General features: G+C 41.3%; 1 protein-coding gene across 1 annotated transcript in view; it reads left to right on the plus strand.

Moving 5' to 3' along the window:
- Window positions 1–19,070, plus strand: part of DYNLT3 (dynein light chain Tctex-type 3) — a 126,060-nt gene that overhangs the window by 26,159 nt on the left and 80,831 nt on the right. The window contains exon 2 of the mRNA XM_086949186.1: window positions 4,802–4,843. Within this exon, the coding sequence (XP_086805312.1) occupies window positions 4,802–4,843 (42 nt within the window). The remainder of the gene's footprint in view (window positions 1–4,801; window positions 4,844–19,070) is intronic.

Below are 19,070 nucleotides of genomic sequence, written 5' to 3' on the forward strand. Positions count from 1 at the left end.
GGTATTTTTTAACACACCCTGCTCTGACCCACCATTGCTTTACTGTCTCTGAAATGCCACCCTGTAGTCTCTTGATTTCTTCCCAAGTGTCAGTTCACATACCTACCCCTGTGTTGATTTCATGTTTCTCCCACTGTGTTGCTTCCCATGCCCTCCTGTTGCTTCCCCACCCCTGTCCTTCAGGATTTCAGCTCCCCTGCCATGTTAATTGTCCCAACCAGCATTGCTTCCCCCCACTTGCACTACAATTGTTTTATTTTTGTTTACTGATCCAATTCAGATTGGGAAACAAAAAGAAAAAAAAGAGCTTGCATCATATTGTAGACGTGTGTATCCTTGGTGCACACGCCTAGAAAATGACATGGGCGGCCACATCATAGGCTTTTTTGTCATTTTTTTAACCTATGCTGCACAACATTGGACATGCTGCAAGACCAGGTGACAGAAGACATTGTGAATTCCCCTTGCATTTGGAGCAGGACATCCTGGAGAGGGGTGGCTTCTGGAACTTCAATCTGCAAGCTTCCCTAAAAGTAGGCACTCAGCACATAAATATGCACCACTGCACTGCAGCCTTAGCAGCACTGTCCCTCTAAACCTGAGATCGTCAGATCTTCAGTTTACTGGCATTACAGTGAAATCACATTTAAAGTGCTTCTTCAGGAAACTGATTATCGCATAATTTGGTCAGTCAAGAATGTTCAGATCTGATCCCAGGTTTCACTATTCACACCATCTTCACTTCAGTCCCTGGATGAGATCTTTTTCTCCAATACAATGCCAAAGAACAATGCTCTTGGTTACCTGTCTTCCAGGAGCTGGGAGTATATTGTTTTATATCAAGGTGAGATATAAAAATCACACTTCACTTGTAAAAAAGAGTCAAGTTCAAGAAATCTCTAGATAAAAAGTTAAGATAATTTTGTCTGAAAGGGTGCAAAAGCAATAAATAGAATGAAGCAAGCTATATAGCTTAAAATATGTTTGCTCGTCTCCATAATGCAAAGATAAGTGTCTTCCTTTGAAACTTCAAACGACTTACAAAAATTCTGACGCAATATAAAAGCACACATCTTTTGCTCAGTCTGCCGCCTGATTGAGTACTCCATCCTCCTAGTTCCTGAACATGTTAAAGGATGTCACTTAATTATGACTTCACAAATGTAAGCTTTTTACTTATAATTTTTCAACTCTAAGATGGCAGACAAAGATAATTATAAACCATAACAGCCCCTATGATTGTGTTCCTATCGTTCCCAGTGGTGGCTGGTAGCGAAACTGTGGCGGGGAGAGGAGGATTTAGAAAAACAAAAAGAAGACTTACCTGCTTGTTGCTGGTCATCAGCCGCAGCCTCTTTATCGTCCTCGCTCTTCTCCTCGCTCCCGGCAGCACCCAGGCTCCCCTAATCCAATCACCACGCTGCTGTCACCATGACAGCAGCATCTTGACTGGTCTGAGCTCCGTGGTTCAGCGCTCAGACGTGGACTGACACCCTGTACGTGTACTCCAGCCAGTATGTTCATTACAGCCCGGTGGAGAACATGCTAAGTGCACACAATGATAATTCCTTCTGTTATTGTCGTTTAAATTGTTATTTTACACTGCTCCAAGAGCAGTGGGACGATGTTCCCTGCCTTAGCAGAGGAGCCCCCTACCACTGATTATGTCTAATTTATTTAATGGGTGACCTTTTTTGTATTTGCTATCATGTTTGTGTGTGGACTATGAAAGGTGGTGATTTGGCTTTTTTTAATGCTCAGAATAACTGTGTTCATCTCCCTATGCCTATGTGTTTTTGATTCATGCAAGCTTAGTCTCTCAATTGCTGCGGGGTTATTTGATTGTGTGTGCAATATAAATGTCTTATCTGCCAAACCTCTTCCCATGCAATATCACAAAACCGGGAAACGCCACGTATTGTTCTCATTCTGTCAAATAATTTGTGCAGACCAGACACTCCTTTTTTCCTGAACAAATGATCAAGCGCAAACTGGGAGTGCCTTGCTAAAACCGTTGCAATGCAATTGCGCTGTAGTGCAGTGCAACCCAAAAAAGAACATGGCAAATAGAAATCAGACCCTTAATATTTCAAATACACTTGCTTTGTCAGTGTGTGAGACTAATATCCAGTGAATGATACTTAAGGTGCCTATCCATGGTCCTCACTCCATTGAGTTTACATACATTTAAGGCGTCAGAGATGTGCCTTTTTCAAAACTAAATGGCTCGAGAAGAGACAGCACTTCCAAGGCCTTTGCCTTTATATGTCCAGATGTGCTGAAATAAAATGGATCCTTTGTGATTACTTGAAAATGAATACCTTCGTGTCAGGCCGGCCTTTGAAAGGACATTTAGGTGGGACAGAGTCACACTTGTGCAATTCAACCACATGTAGCGCTGATGCAGATTCAGTCACTTGTCAAACCTGTGTCTTTGCAGACAAAACCGTATTCATGTTTTTGTCTTGCATTCAAAAACTCCTGTTATGTTTAGTAAGGGCCAAAGGTGAGATTTGTTTAGGAAAATGCCCCAACTTTCAACTTTTTTATGCTCACTCAACATATGCCCTCCTATAGGCACTCCTATCAACATCCCGCCCATCTCTCAATTATACATCTTAAACTGACACCGACTCCACAGTCTGGCACCCACGCCCACAAAACAATAATACAAAACAAACCCACTAGTCACTCATTGTTATGTTATGTTAAGTTTATGTTTATTTAAATAGGGCACTAATCGTCCTAGACGGTATCCTGGCGCTTGGGCAAGGTGTGCAGAAGTGTGGTCCCAATGTGCTTATATGAAGAGCCAGGTGTTCAGCTTCTTGCGGAACTCAGTAAGTGAGGAGGAGGCTCTGATGTGTTGAGGGAGGTCGTTCCAAATTACCGCTCATTCTGTTCAAAACGCATTCTGCACTGCTGTGTGCAGCAGACATATCAATAGCTCATTGTAGGTTATGTTATGTTATGTTATTAGAATTTTTTGAGCGCACAGCTGCCCCAGCTAAGGGGCGTCCCGGCGCCCTTTGATCACTGATTTGATGCCATCTTCATCACTGAAATTTGGTTCTGCCCCATCTCAACACACATTATTGATGCCCTGGTGCCTCTTCAATGCTGCATCTAGCACGCAGGCCAATGCAACAAAACAGAGGCAACACTGTCTTCCAAAGACCAGCATGGGCCTGCACACTATCCCTCCAAATGCCCAATATCTCCTTCAAGCTCCACAGCCCAGGATATAGTATTCCACCCTTTCTTCTGCTCAGACTAGTCCAGCCCCTCACCCCCTCCTAAATCTCCAGTGTCATCATCATAGGCTTAGCAGCTACTCTGAATCAGAGTAGCTGCTAAGCCTATGATGATGACACTGGAGATTTAGGACTGAAGAGCATCTTCTTCAGCAACTATAACCTGTTCAGTGACTGTATGGAACCAGAATATGTGGACTAATTCATGCCGGGCCACATTTTTTAATCTTAAATAGTGTTTGCGAACTTTTGGCCCTTTATACTTAGAAGTAGAAAATCTACACCCAATAGTGTAATATTTTTTATAAGTTATGTTTAGGCCACAATATTTATGTCCGTCGTTATTTTTATTATGAATATTCTCGCATATAATCTAGTTTGGATTACTCTATTGCCTCTAGCTATATTTGCAATTTTTTTATTCTTTGTTGACATTTTCCACTATTCTCTTTCATCTATGAAAAATCAGTAGCAAATGTCAGCCTTTCACAATTTTTACATTTTTTACCGCCTCTCTTGAAATATATATGAAGTTTAAAGACATTCCCATGCGAGAACCCTATTTAGATATAATCGGGAAACCGTTTGCCCGGTCTTTGTATTTTAAATTCAGAACGGGTACCTTGCCATTGAACACTTTTACCAAAACATGGAATTCCTGTCCTTACAAAACCGACCTGTGTCCTTCATGCCTAGCCCATCCAGAGACATTGGCTCACTTCCTATTTGTCTGTAGTGAATATGCCAATCCAAGAAGGGTTTGGCTGAAGAATCTGTGCCGGCAACTGGGAACCAGGAGCCACGATGTGGCAATCAGGATACTTGTTTCGGACAGTCATGTACCCTATGTCTGTGCCTTAGCCAAATTTCTATTCTGGGCTTGGGCTATTCGAGCCAGAAAGCTTAAAAACGTTGTTAATTTTTTTCTTAAATTATGTTAGTTCTAGCAAATGTCATATTTGTTGCTATTAACTGGATATGTCTTATTAATTTTATTAACTGCCAATTCTTTTTAAACTTGCTTTTATGATAATGAAATTTTATCGAAATAAAGCTTTTTGACTTGACTTGATATACCATTATATCATTGAAGTTAGTTGGTTGTGGTAAAACAATGTACCCATCACGTGCACCCTTTTTCAGTCTTCAAATAATAGTGAAACTTCTATTAACTCCGGTCCTTTTTCACTCTCCTTTTACTTTATGAGTTTATTTTTGCTTGTGATAAACGACTCTTAGATCGCTGTTTATTGACTGCATACATACTCCATCTCACAGTGTTTCGTGGAATAGTAAGGTCCTTTTTCTTTCCTTCTCATATTTATTGGTGGTACCAACCGTTTGCCATCATGCAATGGGAAGTCTGGTAATTTGCACATAAAACTGTCGAATAGGGAAACAGGAGGTGGCGAAATTGGTCTGTATAATTTTGAAGCGACACGAAGTGTTGTGAGAATGTTAATATGCCATTTTATAAAACAATGATTAATGATTCAGAACCCAGGTCTGATATAATGCTGACACTCTGCTTTATCTTTTCGTTATAGGCTACATTTAATGCAGATGAAGCAAGCAGCACCGTGAAAGAGGTTTGTGGGAAATGTTTTTAGTAGTTGCTGCTTTTGCTGACCATTTAAAAAAAAAATCGGTTTCGGATTTTACCGTTAAGCTCTTTTAAAGAGCAACAACTTTGCTATCCATCTTTATGTAACAACTGCATCAGAATTTACCCAGCATGATGCATCAAATTATAATATTTATTAAGTTCTCTTTCAGAAAAAATTACACCAAAATTGTCACATCTTATCAGTGCATAATTATTACAGAGTTGGTGATAACAACCCTGTGAAGATTCCAGAGTGAAGACTTGAAGAGTTAATGGATTTCTTTGATTTGCTAAAAGTACACTGTTTTCATTTAATAATTTGCTCAAGATTTAGCAGATGCTTGGTATATACAATTCAGAATATTCATTCCATATTTCATATACCCATTAATTGTTCCTCAGATCAGAAAAGACTAAAACTGATCTAAGCGTCCTGATTCGCTGAGTGCGACTTTGTGATGTATTAGCTGTGACGTCATGTCATTGCAGATATGGTTGCATGTTAAGCATAAATGTAGCACTTCAGTGTACTTTCCACCCTTGACACAGCTCAGAAACCACATTAGCCTCTGTCTTTGACAGACAAAACATATTTTCATGGACTGTGTTCAGAATTGCTGTGTTTTGATGATTGTATTTAAGCTCTTTCATGTCCTCAGGAAGGAAATGCTCCTTTTTGTATGGTCACCCCAAAGCTTTTAGACTGATGCTGATGGTTCTTCGACTGTGAGAATGCACGTAGACCTGATAACCAGTCCTCATTGCCTGTGCCCTTGCCCTTAAACTGATATTTCGAATTGGCTTTTACCCAATTGGTAGAGCTAGCTTACCTGCAAGTCCCTGGTAAATGGTACCCAGAGCATTCATGTTAGAGGGTACCCCAGAGGAATGGAACTCTGGTTCTGCCACCCTGTGTTGGTCACAAGAAAAATTCCACTCCTATCCCACCATTTGCAGGATGGAAGAGCAGTTTAACTGCTAGTCTGACTTTGCCATTTAAAGTAATTGCAAAGCCAGACTTTCCCTGGTATATGTAGCCCCTGTGACAGGCCAATCGACTTCTAGAGCAGGATTTAACGTATTCTACTGGCAGAACATGCAACTTTGTTTTAACAGTTAAAGCACAGAGCTATAATTTTTACTGTAGAAAAGTTAGATCGCCCAATTGGTAAGAGCAGAGTTACACGCTGACCCCTTAGCTGTGGTATGGTATAGCAAAAGTGGGTCATCGAAGGTATCAAACAACTCTTTACATTACGCTCAACTTCATTTTCAGGTCTAAATTACTGTAACAAGTTGCAATATGCAGTTTTAGCAAAGTTGTAATTTTGTTGCCTCTAGTTCCCTGTGCCCATACTGGCTGCACATGGGGTCCTGTAGCGGAAACAGCTATCTGCCTTTCTGGGGAGACATGCTAAGGACTCCCAGGAAAGGATACATTAGCTGCTTGCTGTGGAAGGAAGTGTTACCTCCCTCCTGCAGGAAGCCACACAGGTGTTGGTCCAAAAGTCGAGCTTCAAAGGAGCAGCTGCCTTTGAAGGGCAAATGGGTTACACTTTGGAGTGAGGCTGCTCCATTGTTCAGGCAGACGGCTGGCACCTGGGACCTGAGTCAACAGTTGCCAAGCCAATTTTCCAGGGTGTGTAGCCCCCCTTAGTAGCCACACCTCCGGGTTGGGCTTGGAAGATCCATACGCCATGAGAGATGACTTGCCATATTGGAAGTGGGCAGGATGATGCATCATGGGATTCCCAGATACATTACTTCGTAGGAAGTGGTCATCAGGTTGAGGGAACCTGGCTGCCCATTGGCTGCCAACCACATCATCCTGCCCACAGAAATTCCCCATAAACCTACAGTTGAAGGGACAAGAAGGTAAAAAAAAAACCTTATTGAGCACTGATACCTGGAAGGTACCCTGGCACTAAAGACTGCAATTAATTGCATCTGAAAACAACAGATGCAATGAGTTAGAGAAAGGCCAAGTTTTTCATACTTTTCTGAATTGGTAGAAGTTTTAGCAGCAACCACAGAAAACACCCGAGCACCCGTGCTGGCCAGATGGACCCTAGGTACTTAAAAAATCAATGTTTCTTGGACAGAAAGTCAAGACTCGGAAGGTAATTCTGCAACTTGTTTTGCAAATAGGAGGGTCTAAAATGATTGTAGGCTCCGAAGTCCAAGCACATAGCTTTAAAAATAATTAATTTGGAGAAAGTCAGGCAGTGAACTGCTTTCAAACAGGAAGAACCGGATAAGCACTTTGGAAGCAGTCACGTTTTGAATTCTCTGTAGACACTTCAGAATTCTCTGTAGACACTTCAGCATTCTCTGTAGACACTTCAGAAGCACAGAAGACGAAATAGTATTTCCACAGTATTATTTAATGTATTCATAAAGGCCTTTGTGAATCAATTTCATGTCTCAGAAATGTCTGAAATACAAGTTAAAGTACATTTTTACGCCTGACCTTTGAGACAGCTATGTCTGAAATACAAGTTAAGGTGTCTTAACTTTAGATGTAGCATTTGAGATAAAATACGTTGCCTAACCAGACTGTGTTTTTTAAAAAAAACCAATTCAGATATAATATACATACACAGAGAGACTTTTGGTCAGTGGGCTTCATCATATGGTCTGTTACACTGTCATTCACATTTTTCTTCTACCCACTACAACAAACAGCAAGTGGCAATTGGTCAGCCCACTTTTCTCATAGGGTACTTTCACTTGAGTAACTCCCAAAACATGCACACATTGTTCACGTACGGCTAAAAATAGTTCCTTACTCTTCAGTGACAAAGATAGTTTAAACTGTGAGTTTTTATTTTATTTTCATACTAACTTTAAAGACGTCAAATCTATTTTGCTTACAATTTGATGCCAGGTTAGATGGTGATTTGTTGATTTTTGTTTTTAAAGTTGTTGTTATAGTTTTTAAGTGACAATCTAGTATTGTAGCTGGCTGGCTTTTTTTTCAATCCTTAGCTATGTCGTGCTTTATTTGGTGCATAGGACAAATTAAAGCTTACTTTTCAGAACATTACAACTAAAACAGCTGCATTAGTGTTTATTTATGTCCATTTTTATTGCAAGCATAGGAAGCAGCATATTTTCTTTTTTTCATTTTGTGGCATATGCTGGCAATCAAAAATAACTATTGCTCCACCTTTTCATGGTCAAGCATAATAGCTTTCTTTAAGAGACCATAGCTCTTCTAAAGCCTTAATCCTGTCTACCGACTACAGGTTATCTAAACGGTGGTGCTTCCACCTGCTCTTCTGTCGGAAGTGGCAGTGAAAGGCTTGATTATTTAGGACAATACCTTCAATGATGTTTCAGGTGACCTTTTTGCAGTCTGGGTTGATCATATGTCTCCTGGCAACCCAAACCGGAAATTTGAGAAATGTCCTGGATTTGCTGAGAGTAAACTCCCATGGCATCATGTGCAGACGTTTTTGTTTTTCTTATGATGACTCACGCTCCTTATTATTGCTGTTTGTGCCTGTGACTACTTTCTCTTCACCAAGGCGACACCCGCCACGGCGCTGGAGGCCTCTTTAGCTAAAAAAGCAAAAATAAACCTATGGCTGGCAGTAGGAAAATTTTAGTGACCAAAGTTTCGCCTCTGCCTCCCTGCAGTTTGGTGTGCCACCTCTCACACTAACTGTTGCACAATATGTTTTTAATATTGCACCTTGTGCCATTTGTAACCTAACTCGCATTAAAAACGCTGTTGGTATCAAATATCATTTTTGTTTTTGAAAGTGAATGATAGCTACTTAGGGTCTAATTACAACTTTGGCAGTCTTGGAGCAGAGCTGCCACACCACCACCCTTCTCTAAGAGGGCCACAGCCATACTGACACTGCCCGGCAGATTATGACTTTTTTTAGCCTCTGGCGGGTGTTTTTCTGGCGGTTCCAATGAAAAGGACACCGCATTGGGAGCATCAAAGGCAGTTCCTGCACGGCATGGTCTGATGCAGGCCATGCTGTGTGGGAACTGGGGTGCATACTCACAGGAGGGCACAACATGTGTCTCCCCTGCATGCACCCCATGGCCCTGAGGTAACAGAGGGCCCTGTAGGGTCCCCTTTGTCTCCTCTCCACCACAGTTTTCATGGTGGGCTCACCGCCATTCAAACCGCGGCGAAGAGGAGACCCGTAATATGCTTGGAGGTGCCGTACCCGGACCACCAAGCATATTGCGGCCTCAAGACCCCTGCAAAACCGCCATGGATCATAGATCCCTGGCGGTTGCGGCGGTCCGACAGCCAGCTTGTAATAGGGAGGCAGGACCGTCGGTGCCGCAGTGTCCGCACTGCTGCCATGCCATTGGCAGTCCATCGAACCACCGAGGTCCTAATTAGGCCCATAATACACCGCCCACAGTAGAGTTGTCCAGTCTCAATGTGCTTTATTTCCATAATCATGTTTAATAATTTTCCGTAAACAAAATGTCTTCTTTGATGATTTCTTGGCTTCATCCATGTTTGACTCCTTTGAATATGATCTTGTGCAGGTACAATAGAAACGCAAACAAATGTTCCTTGGAATGTATGTTTGAAGAAATACGTATTTGTGGAAGTCTGAAAAAACTGTACAGTTGAAGAAACAAATGTGCTTATACTTGGACTGTACATTTGCCTCAAGATTTGTTAGACCCAGTTTGAATTTGTTGTTCTCGTGTTAATCATGTGCACATGTATCTCTCCAAATAAGCATTTATGGGAGTGGATCTGCATTTCTCGGGGCTCATTTTTACTATGGCTTCTAAATATTTAACAAAGTGCACTTTGTGCAATATTGATTAAACACTGTACATCTCACTATGTACTGATGGTATCGCAACATCTTTTCATAATGGGGTTGTGAATGCTATGCTTGTCCTATTTTCTGATTACTCAATACCCTGTGATAGCTAGCATCTTTCGTAAACCTTAGATTTATCTGTTTTCGTATATGTATTTTCTAGCGCTTTCCATGCTCCTTGAAAAGCCTAAAGCGCTTTTGAATTGTTGAAGAATTATTTGCTCTGTATGCATTCTTTATGAGGCACTTCATAGCCTTGACCATATCAACCAAGAACTCTAATTTCCCTCGGGTTGTTGTATAATGTCATTTTAATGCATACCTCTTCTTTTGTTATGCTTCAAATTTAAAAAGAATTAATGTGGAATATCATTATTTTACAGTATAATCGGATCCAGCACATATTTCTACCAGAGCCTTATACATTACGGAAGCCACTATGAGAAATCAAAATATAAAATTAATGGAAAGTTCATGTTCCCTTTTTGAGTTTCATTTAGCCCATAACGTCCCATGTTACCATCTCTAACAAAATGTCCCGCTGTACAGCTACACAATGTTTGCTCTTTGATAGCCAGGTCGAAGAAAGTGCTAGAGTCCCACATATATTATACATGCGTTAGCATACATTATTTATGCATTGCAAATATAAGAGGCAGGCTGGCAGTTTCTGCAAGTACATGTCTTCCCTTGAGGGGATTCGTAGTAGATGTTTGGTAAGGCCGAATTTGATCAGGATGTGCAAATTAACCCTGTCCGTCTTCCTCGGCTCAGAAACCAATGGAATTATCTCTAGACTTGAACGAAATATCAGTGGAATGTTTTTTTCGGCACCTTTCTATAATAGTTATTACACTTTAAATTCATGTTTCTATCGTTTTATATTCTATATGGTGATCGATCACCCGATATTTTCCTCTCACTTAGGGAGAGTGTCTTGAACGCAGTACGAGAACCATGTCTTTATTTTTATCCTGAAGTTAAGCATAATTCGGTAGTAAGGCTGTTACAGCTCAGAACAATTTAAACCAGAGCTAGTTCTCATTGATTGCTAACATATAAACTGGGGAAACTGACTAGCCTCTCTAGTTCTCCTCTCTCTTTTTGATTACAACACAGCTCAGTACAGCACAGACTGAGGAAGCCAGTGCTTTGGACTTACTGAAGTAAAATCATTATGGCGGTCTTGCCTAAATGTGTAGTTAATTGATTGTAGTTCTTAGAATGGAAGTCAATTCACCAAAATGCCTGGGATAGCGAAATTGACTTAACATGCCCTTTGACCTTCTCTTTCACAAACTCATACTTACACATATGCCTGCTTACACCAGTAACATAAGCCCCCGAGCTCTAGGGGGCCCACTCATCAAAAGTGCTAGGCGGTGGGCCAGGAAAGGGGGTGGGGGGGTCAGTGCACAGGGGGCCCCTCAAGTTTTGTTATGCCACGGGCTTACAAATACACACAGATTCACACGTACACACTTGCCTATACATGCACACACATTCACACCTACACACACTCGCTTACATAAACACACTCAAAACTTCAAGCATGTACACAACATACATGCAATTTAAAGCAATTGTTATTACTTACCTCAGCTGCCAGGGATAGTCGTATTCCAGCTATTTGTACTCCATTTTTTATTAAACTAACAGCGAGCAATGTAATATTATTCACTACTAGTATAACCAGGAGAGTGAAGCCCCCACCTACGTCAATAAGTACGAGCTGCTTCTGTTCCTGGCACTGAGTTTGCCACTGCTGATGCTGAGGATCACAAAGGGCATGTGCTGCGACCTCCAAATGACATTCATGGTTCTTATCCTTGGATGAAGGCTTGGATGTTATTATTCAAAAGTAATTGAGGACTGAATCATACCCGCACGTCTGCAGAACACAGGATCTTCACCTCAATGCATTGTTTCAACATCAACCAGTGAGTTTGCATTAATATCCGTGTAATGTGTGAGACCATGCCTACAACGGCCATTGCTACTGTGCTCTGTAGTATTGCAGTGGGCTAAGCGGAAAGGCCAACAAAGATTTCAATGACACAGTCAACTTTGACATAATTAAAGCTAAGGGTGCATGTACGTACTGTATACTTATACTGGTGCTCAGGGGTGGCTCTAGGCTCATGGCGGCCCTGGGCAGGGAGCGTAGGTAGGGGACCCGGAAGAGGGGGTCCAGGCGGGGCGGAGCGCGGAGGCCAGTGAAGAAGGGGGGAGCGGGGGGGGGGGGGGGGGGGTCAGGGTGTTTGGAAGTGGAACAGAGCCGGAGGCCGCCAAATCCCTGCCAGGGAGCGCTACGCAAATATGTATCCATCCTCAGAAGATTATTATATTAAGGATATATATTGGAATGGTGGTCCCCTGGGGTTTGGTGGCCCTGTGCAGGTGCCACTCCTTGCCAATGAACATTCGCTCTATGGAGAACTTGTCTGCCTTCCGAAAGGCCGTCAAGACCCATCTGTTTCCCCCTCCCTAGGTTTCCTCGTCCCAGTTTCTTTCTCCTCTATCGGCTCTGCACCTGTTGATCTTCAGCGCCGAGACGCCTCTTTGCTGGGGCAGCTGTTGCGCTTATACAAACTGCTAACATAACATAACATAACATGCCTAAGGCCGCCCCTGGGTGTCTCAACCCTGGTTGGCGCTTGTTCTCCACAGTTAATTTGTATGCACTATAACTCCTTGTTTGCTGTAGCACTATCGAGTTGTGGACATCTCATATAGAAGTTCATCCTCTAACATATGGGTAAGCGGTTTAACCTTAGCCAGACAGGAGAGTGCTGCCTCCTCCCCTACTTTACAGGGACTTCTGTTCTTACAGTTCTATATAGACTGGGCATTTTTGTGTGATTCATCCTCCCATGTGTGTTCACAATTTTTTCTATATTGAATCTAAGTTCCCTTCCCTTTCCTTCTCTTTTAAGGGACAAGGGACCTCAGGCACTTCCTTGAGTTAGAGCGTTGCCTCCCGCGGACCTGCTGCAATCATCTTCCTTGGCTTCTAACCTTTGGAGGGGATTTTTAGTTCCCATCTTGGATCTCTTCACATTTCTAAGTCCTGATGGTGACCCTCATATTCTTATGGGTTGCAACCTAGTTGACAATATCCATATAAATCTCTTTTAAGTGTATACCTGTCTATGTTGAAACTGTTAAACTCTTTGCAGTACAACCTAATGTGTTTATTTTACTGGCTATATGGCTTTTACATTTGTTCACACTCGCTACCTTTTTAATGTATTGTATGAATCCTCTGAGAAACGAGCACATCTTTTCACCACTCACTTTATTGTCACCGGCTTATGTGATTTCTCTTTTTCCTTTATATTACAGTCCAGTCAGAAGAAATATTAATAGTTTACTCTCTCATCGTTCTCCGTGCATAACATGTTTTTCATTTTCATTTCTACGCTATTTCTTGTTTTGACGAAGTTTATTTGCTTTAATATAAATTCAGCAGCAGTTGTTCTAAAGTAGGGACAGATCTTTTGAAGTATCTCTGCAAAAACAAAGCTTTTTTACGTCATCATTCTAAATTTCTTGGCAATGCAATGTAAGGGGAGGTATTCCTGTAATCAGACTGCCAGACAATGTTACTTTCTGGAGTACTGCAGACATTTTGCCTCTGAGGGGTGTGATGGTACCTCCTGTAGCTTTCTGGGAATGTCTTCGACAGTCGTTTTTATTCTGGAGAGGCAAGTGTAAACTATGGCAGAAATAGCGTTTAGTAATGTAAAAATGGCACCTGCCATTTCCACCATATTTTCTGGGAAGCTTTAGTTTGGCGTCCTTAACAGTTGCAATTACCTGTGACTCCATCAATCAGAGCTCCTAGATTCTTATTCATAGTGGCCAGGGATGATAAAGTTCTAAGACTAAGGGCCAGATGTAGGTCCCCAATTACCGGTCGGTATCGGCCGATTTCGGCCGTTACCGACCGGTAATTGGTTTTTGAGATGTAGGGGCCCTTATTTTACAGAATCGGTAAATTTACTGATTCGGTAAATTTACAGATTCTGTAAAATACCGAATTGGTAATTTTACCGATTCGGTAAATCCCAGATGTAGGTAGCACTGTTTACAGTACTACAGGCCTTCAGAATTCGGTATTTTACCACCCAATACAATTGGGTGGTTAAATACCGAATTCAGGTGTACATGTACATCAGTGCATGTACACCTGTGCCATGTGACACACAGACATGCACTTAGGGCATGTATATGTGCCACATGTCACACAAGCCTGTACCTGGGGTGCTAGAGGGTGTCAAAGTGACACCCCCTGCACCCTTGCAGGATTCAGTATTTACCGATTCGGTAAATAACCAATCAGTATTTCCCATTGATTCCTATGGGCTTCAAGGCCCATAGGAATCAATGGGCAATACCGATTTGGTATTTACCGAATCGGTAAATACAGAATCATACCGATTCGGTAATTCTAAAATTAGAATTAACTACATCTGCCCCCTTCCTATTTACCTACTCTTAAATACCGAATCGGTATGATTCGGTATTTAAGAGTAGGTAAATAGGAATTACCTACATCGGGCCCTAGATGTTTAAGTATGATTAATGTCCACCTCAGTCTTGTTAACACCCAAAATCTCTTTGTTTGGCAAAAATTGAGATATATTCATGGCAAAGAGATATTGTTTAGGCGTGTCCAATAAGGATAGAATTCAAGTTCATAATAATATGGATATTGAGTGTTTTCTTCTTAAAAGTAAAACCAAGATATCAAACCCAAGTCCCTGGTGAACAAAAATACATGTTAACAAATACAGGTCAGGGCAGGTACTGTGGCACCCCACAGAGATTTTCCTGGTCCCCAACGTCTTGAATGAGGAAAGATGTTGAATCTCCGCCTGTCAACAAATACTGAATTTAGTCTAAGGTGGTACCCAGTGGTTAATTTGTAACCCAAAAAACAAAACGTGCTGGGGCTCTCGTCAGGAGGCATTTTGCAACAGCCCATTTCTTCTGTTAACGCTGCCTAAAACAGAGCCAACTATTAACCATGAAAGTGGAGATAGGATGTGGCATAATGACCAGAAGTGCTGACATCAGAGCTGGGGAACCAGGTTTAAGTCTTGGCATCGCCTCAACATCCAATTAATCATCTCACATTAATTAATCACCTAATCTCTCAGTGAATTCCATAAATGTATTTAACTGGTGGTCATGACAAGCGCCGGTGCTGATGATTAAGTGCTGGTGCTGAGCACCGGAAATCACAGGCTCAAATTAAGCACTGGTAGTACTGCCAAACCCTACTTCATTCAATCTTTGGGGGTTTATTTATAAATGTATTGATAGTGTTGAACACCAGTGAAACACCCTAAAGAATCAAGGCAGTGGCTCTGTCATTACACACCAATAGCCATAGAGCATGTGAGATATAGCAGACCCTGTCTCTCCTTCAGGGTGTCATACAGGTTGGAAAGGGTTTTGCAAGTCATTTTATTGGCAATAAGATGCGGTTCATAGTGTTTTTCACATAGCCTAGATAAGAAAGGCAGCTTAGATATTGGTCTGCAGTTTCCTGGGCTGCTACATTCAAGAAAGATTTTTTCAACAGTGATAAACCACTTTCTTTCAGTACTAAGGGATAAAGGCTATAGGTTTAGGTGAATTTCAAGATTATAGGGTAATGTTAAAAACCTGGACAGACAATATGAATTCCCAGAGCAGTTGAGTCCTCTCACTAACACCTCCTGTCCATATACTTGTTACTCAAATCACTGAGAAGCAAGCCAGTGGAGTCACTGGGAATTGTTCTCCAATCACTGAGAAGCAAGCCAGAGGGGTAAAGGGGCATTTGATTAAACAGAAAAAAGACACCTGGCCATCTTTGGACAACTTCTTAGGAATGACATCCTAAACATTATCGCACACTTTCTTAATCCGATATTTGACTATTTCTTGACTAGTCGATGAGAGAGTGAAATCACCTCCCCCCGCCCCCGGCGAATCTAACACCAGTAATTCCTAAAATGAGACGTACACGGATTATATCAGAAACGGATTTCTCAAGGCAAGAAGTGTCCAATGAAATCACCAAGGAGGATATGAACAAGTGCATTAAAATAACACTATAGTATAGAACCACCAAAATAAAGAGCGAATGATTTCTGCGAGAGAACTGTAAAGAGATTGCAGTGTTAATAAGTGTATTGTTCATCATCAAACTGAAAGGTATCTCATTATCTTGATTAAGAAATCAATCATACCGCAGTATCCCACAATATGGAAGTGTTGGTCCAGCAAAACGTATAATTCCAATTAAATGTCCATTCCAAGAAAGGAGCTACTCTAAGGCTCACAAAATCCTTAGTAAGAGTCCTTCAGAAAACAAACAAATAAAATGAAAGGACACGAAACTCCTTACTTGAGTTCTATTAGTTTGTCCCCAGCAATTGCAGAATGTTCAGAGGGTCAAAATCTACAGAGCTTTAAATATGGTGTGTTGCAGACAAATAGGTGAGACAACTGCTAATTAAAAGAGAACATCCTGCTTTTGCCTTTGGCACAATCAAAAGAACCCTCTCCAGCCAGCAGAGCATGACCCTGATAAAACCAAACGAGACCAGATGTGAGTTTTATATTTAGTGATAGAAACAGTTGCACACTAATTCTCCATACAGAGGACTACACATAAACAGACAGGACAAAGTAATGAGTTAAAAACAATACTTTACTAATAGCATTTTTCAACATTCAGAAAAGCAGGCAATAGGGATTTCTGCCTCTAGTGGCTGCAAATGTTCTGCCCATCTGGCTCCACTGGGTTTATGCCACCACTGATTTTATGCCATATCTGAATGCAAACATTTCTACCCCTTGAGATCCCCAGGTTCTCTACTCTTCAGGCGTAGCTATTCTTTGTCCTCACAAGTTGGCAACACTTTTTTGCCTCCGAGGTGACAGTTGTTCTTTATGCTTCACTTGTTATCTGCCAGAAAAGTTGTGTCTTTCCTTCTCTGTAGGCTTCCAATTTTTCTAGTCGCAAGACACCACAATGCTCTTTCCCCTCCAGGTTTCATTATATTTGGGGGCCAATTGGGATGTGAGTGGCCGATGGAGCCCAGACCCTAACTACTTGTGTTCACTTCCTGTACGACCATGGGCTCAGAATAAAAGTTCCCCTATGTCTACACAGTTGTCCAAGTGCACACAGTGTCCCTGTATGTATGTGTGTGTAGGTGAATCTGGATGCTGGCACAGCGATGATCTACATGTGAAGGACTACAGCTGTTTGTATGAGTTTCCACATAAACAAAACGAGTCAAGAAGTGAGAAGTCCACACATCAATTTTCAGTCTCGGGGGCACCCCATGTACTTTAAACAAAAATGTATAAAGAACAGTTCTAGTAAAAATCCAAATTTCTGATAGAAATGTCACAAATTGCATGAACATCGTATCGTGTATGCCCGTGAAATTCATGTAACTGGCGACCTTCATCACTAGGTTGCAGCCTTAGTTAGAAGATTAGGAGTTCTGCCTCAATGTTACGTACATAGTCAACAAAGTCTAAATTTGGTTGGCGGGTTTTGTGCTGAAAAATTAGCAAGTGATTTGGAGAGAGAGGATGCGTGTGTACAGGCAATAATGTGCAGCACGGAATGGCTATAGAATGAACTGCTAACCACCTGGTTGAGAAGACCTAGCCCTCACTTCTACCAGTAAGATTAGTTAGCATAGCTTTCTACTTCTCTAGTTGCCACTCTTTTACTCTGTTTAGATAGCCTTACATCATGAAGAACTTGCTTGTGCAAAGAAAATAAGAAGATATTTCTTTCCTAAGAAAGTTGTGGCTACGATGCACATTTTTTGCAGTCCAATTGTTGAAGAGCGCTCCTGTCTGCCCATTTCTTTTGTAGCCAAGATTGACTGTTCAAAAGTAGTTGTGTACATTTGGCTGGATAACTCAATTTTAGGTTGAGTTTAAAACAAGGCTTTTGATAGCTACCTAGTTGCCTTTGGTGGAAAAAAATTCCAATGTATTCTGAGTCGAAGATATATACGTTTGTTGGTCAAGATTCTAAATGAAAGTAAAAAAGTAGCAGACTGGTGTCGCAACGAAATTCAAAAAAGTGAGCTAAAATGGGCGAAGGCCTGTAGGGAAAAACTGATTGGAATCTGCAACTCACTAGAGATCGACTTGGACCTGGGAACATACCAAATCCCTAGTACCAAAGGTAATCTGAAACAAAGGGGTAAAGAAGTCTCCAAATCGCTGGACATAGGCTATTTAACAAAGAAAAAATCAGTGGCGCATATGCTAAAGGCTTGGTCCCAAGAAAACTGGTTCCCCTACCTTGATAGACTACCCAATCGTGGACTCAGGCAAGAGATCCTGAGACTTCAAATTGGGATTAACCCATGGATTATAAACAGAGACCTTAAAATAAAAATGCTAGATCAAGAAGGTCGCTGTAGGTGTAATCTGGGAACTAAGGGTGACCTGCAGCACATCATGTTAGATTGTTTGACACTCATAGATCAAAGAAAACTTTGGCTGCGCCCAGTTTTTATAAAATATGATGTAAAAACAAGGTCGCAGGCGGCCAGCCTCTTAACAGAAATCCCCTACATTGATATTGTAATTGCCCTTGGGAAATTTATGAAGGCGGCCCTGAGTGCATTGAGAGCCAAAGAATAAAATGTCGTACTGTAGGGATTTTAGCGGAATAAATTCGCTTGGAGTAGTAAGATTGTGAATAGGTTTTATATACAAAAATAAGTTTTAAGATAATTGTAATTTTTACCGAATTTCGTACTTTTGATAATCGTGTATGTGATCTTTTTAATGGACATGTTTTTAAAAAATAAGTGTATGAATTTTTGGCGCATGCTCCATCCTGCGTTTTGCCACTGCATTGTTTAAAGACCACGGTCATAATAAACATATATTTTGACATTGACAAAGATTCTAAATGCTGATCCTACTGTCTGCACCATTTCCATTACGTGGGCAAGGTCTTAGTCAGCACTATTTTATCAAGAAAGGCACTTTTATTCTTCCTTTGGCAATGGCTCATCTCTCCTTTCTAGCTTCCTAGTGTTCATATTTGCCACTTTCATGCCACGAGAGAAAACAGGGCTTTTGGCCCGCCATGCGTCAACCAGCCCTCATTGTCTCAGATCTTCGTCCCCCTCCCTTTCCTTCAGAGTGTCAATTTTGCCAGGAGGGCATTTGCTGGAGGGGGTTCGATCAGATGTGTTACAGTTAACTCTCACCATTATTGGGCATCTGTATGTCAAATACTGGATATGCCAAAACGTAAAGAGTTAATGTCATACTACAAATGATGGTTTTCATTTGTCATTGATGCTGTAATGTAAAGAGTTTATATCACACTATACAACAGCTGTCACT

Source organism: Lissotriton vulgaris, unplaced genomic scaffold, assembly GCF_964263255.1.
Source record: "Lissotriton vulgaris unplaced genomic scaffold, aLisVul1.2 SCAFFOLD_3405, whole genome shotgun sequence".
In the NCBI taxonomy this organism is placed as follows: Eukaryota; Metazoa; Chordata; class Amphibia; order Caudata; family Salamandridae; genus Lissotriton; species Lissotriton vulgaris.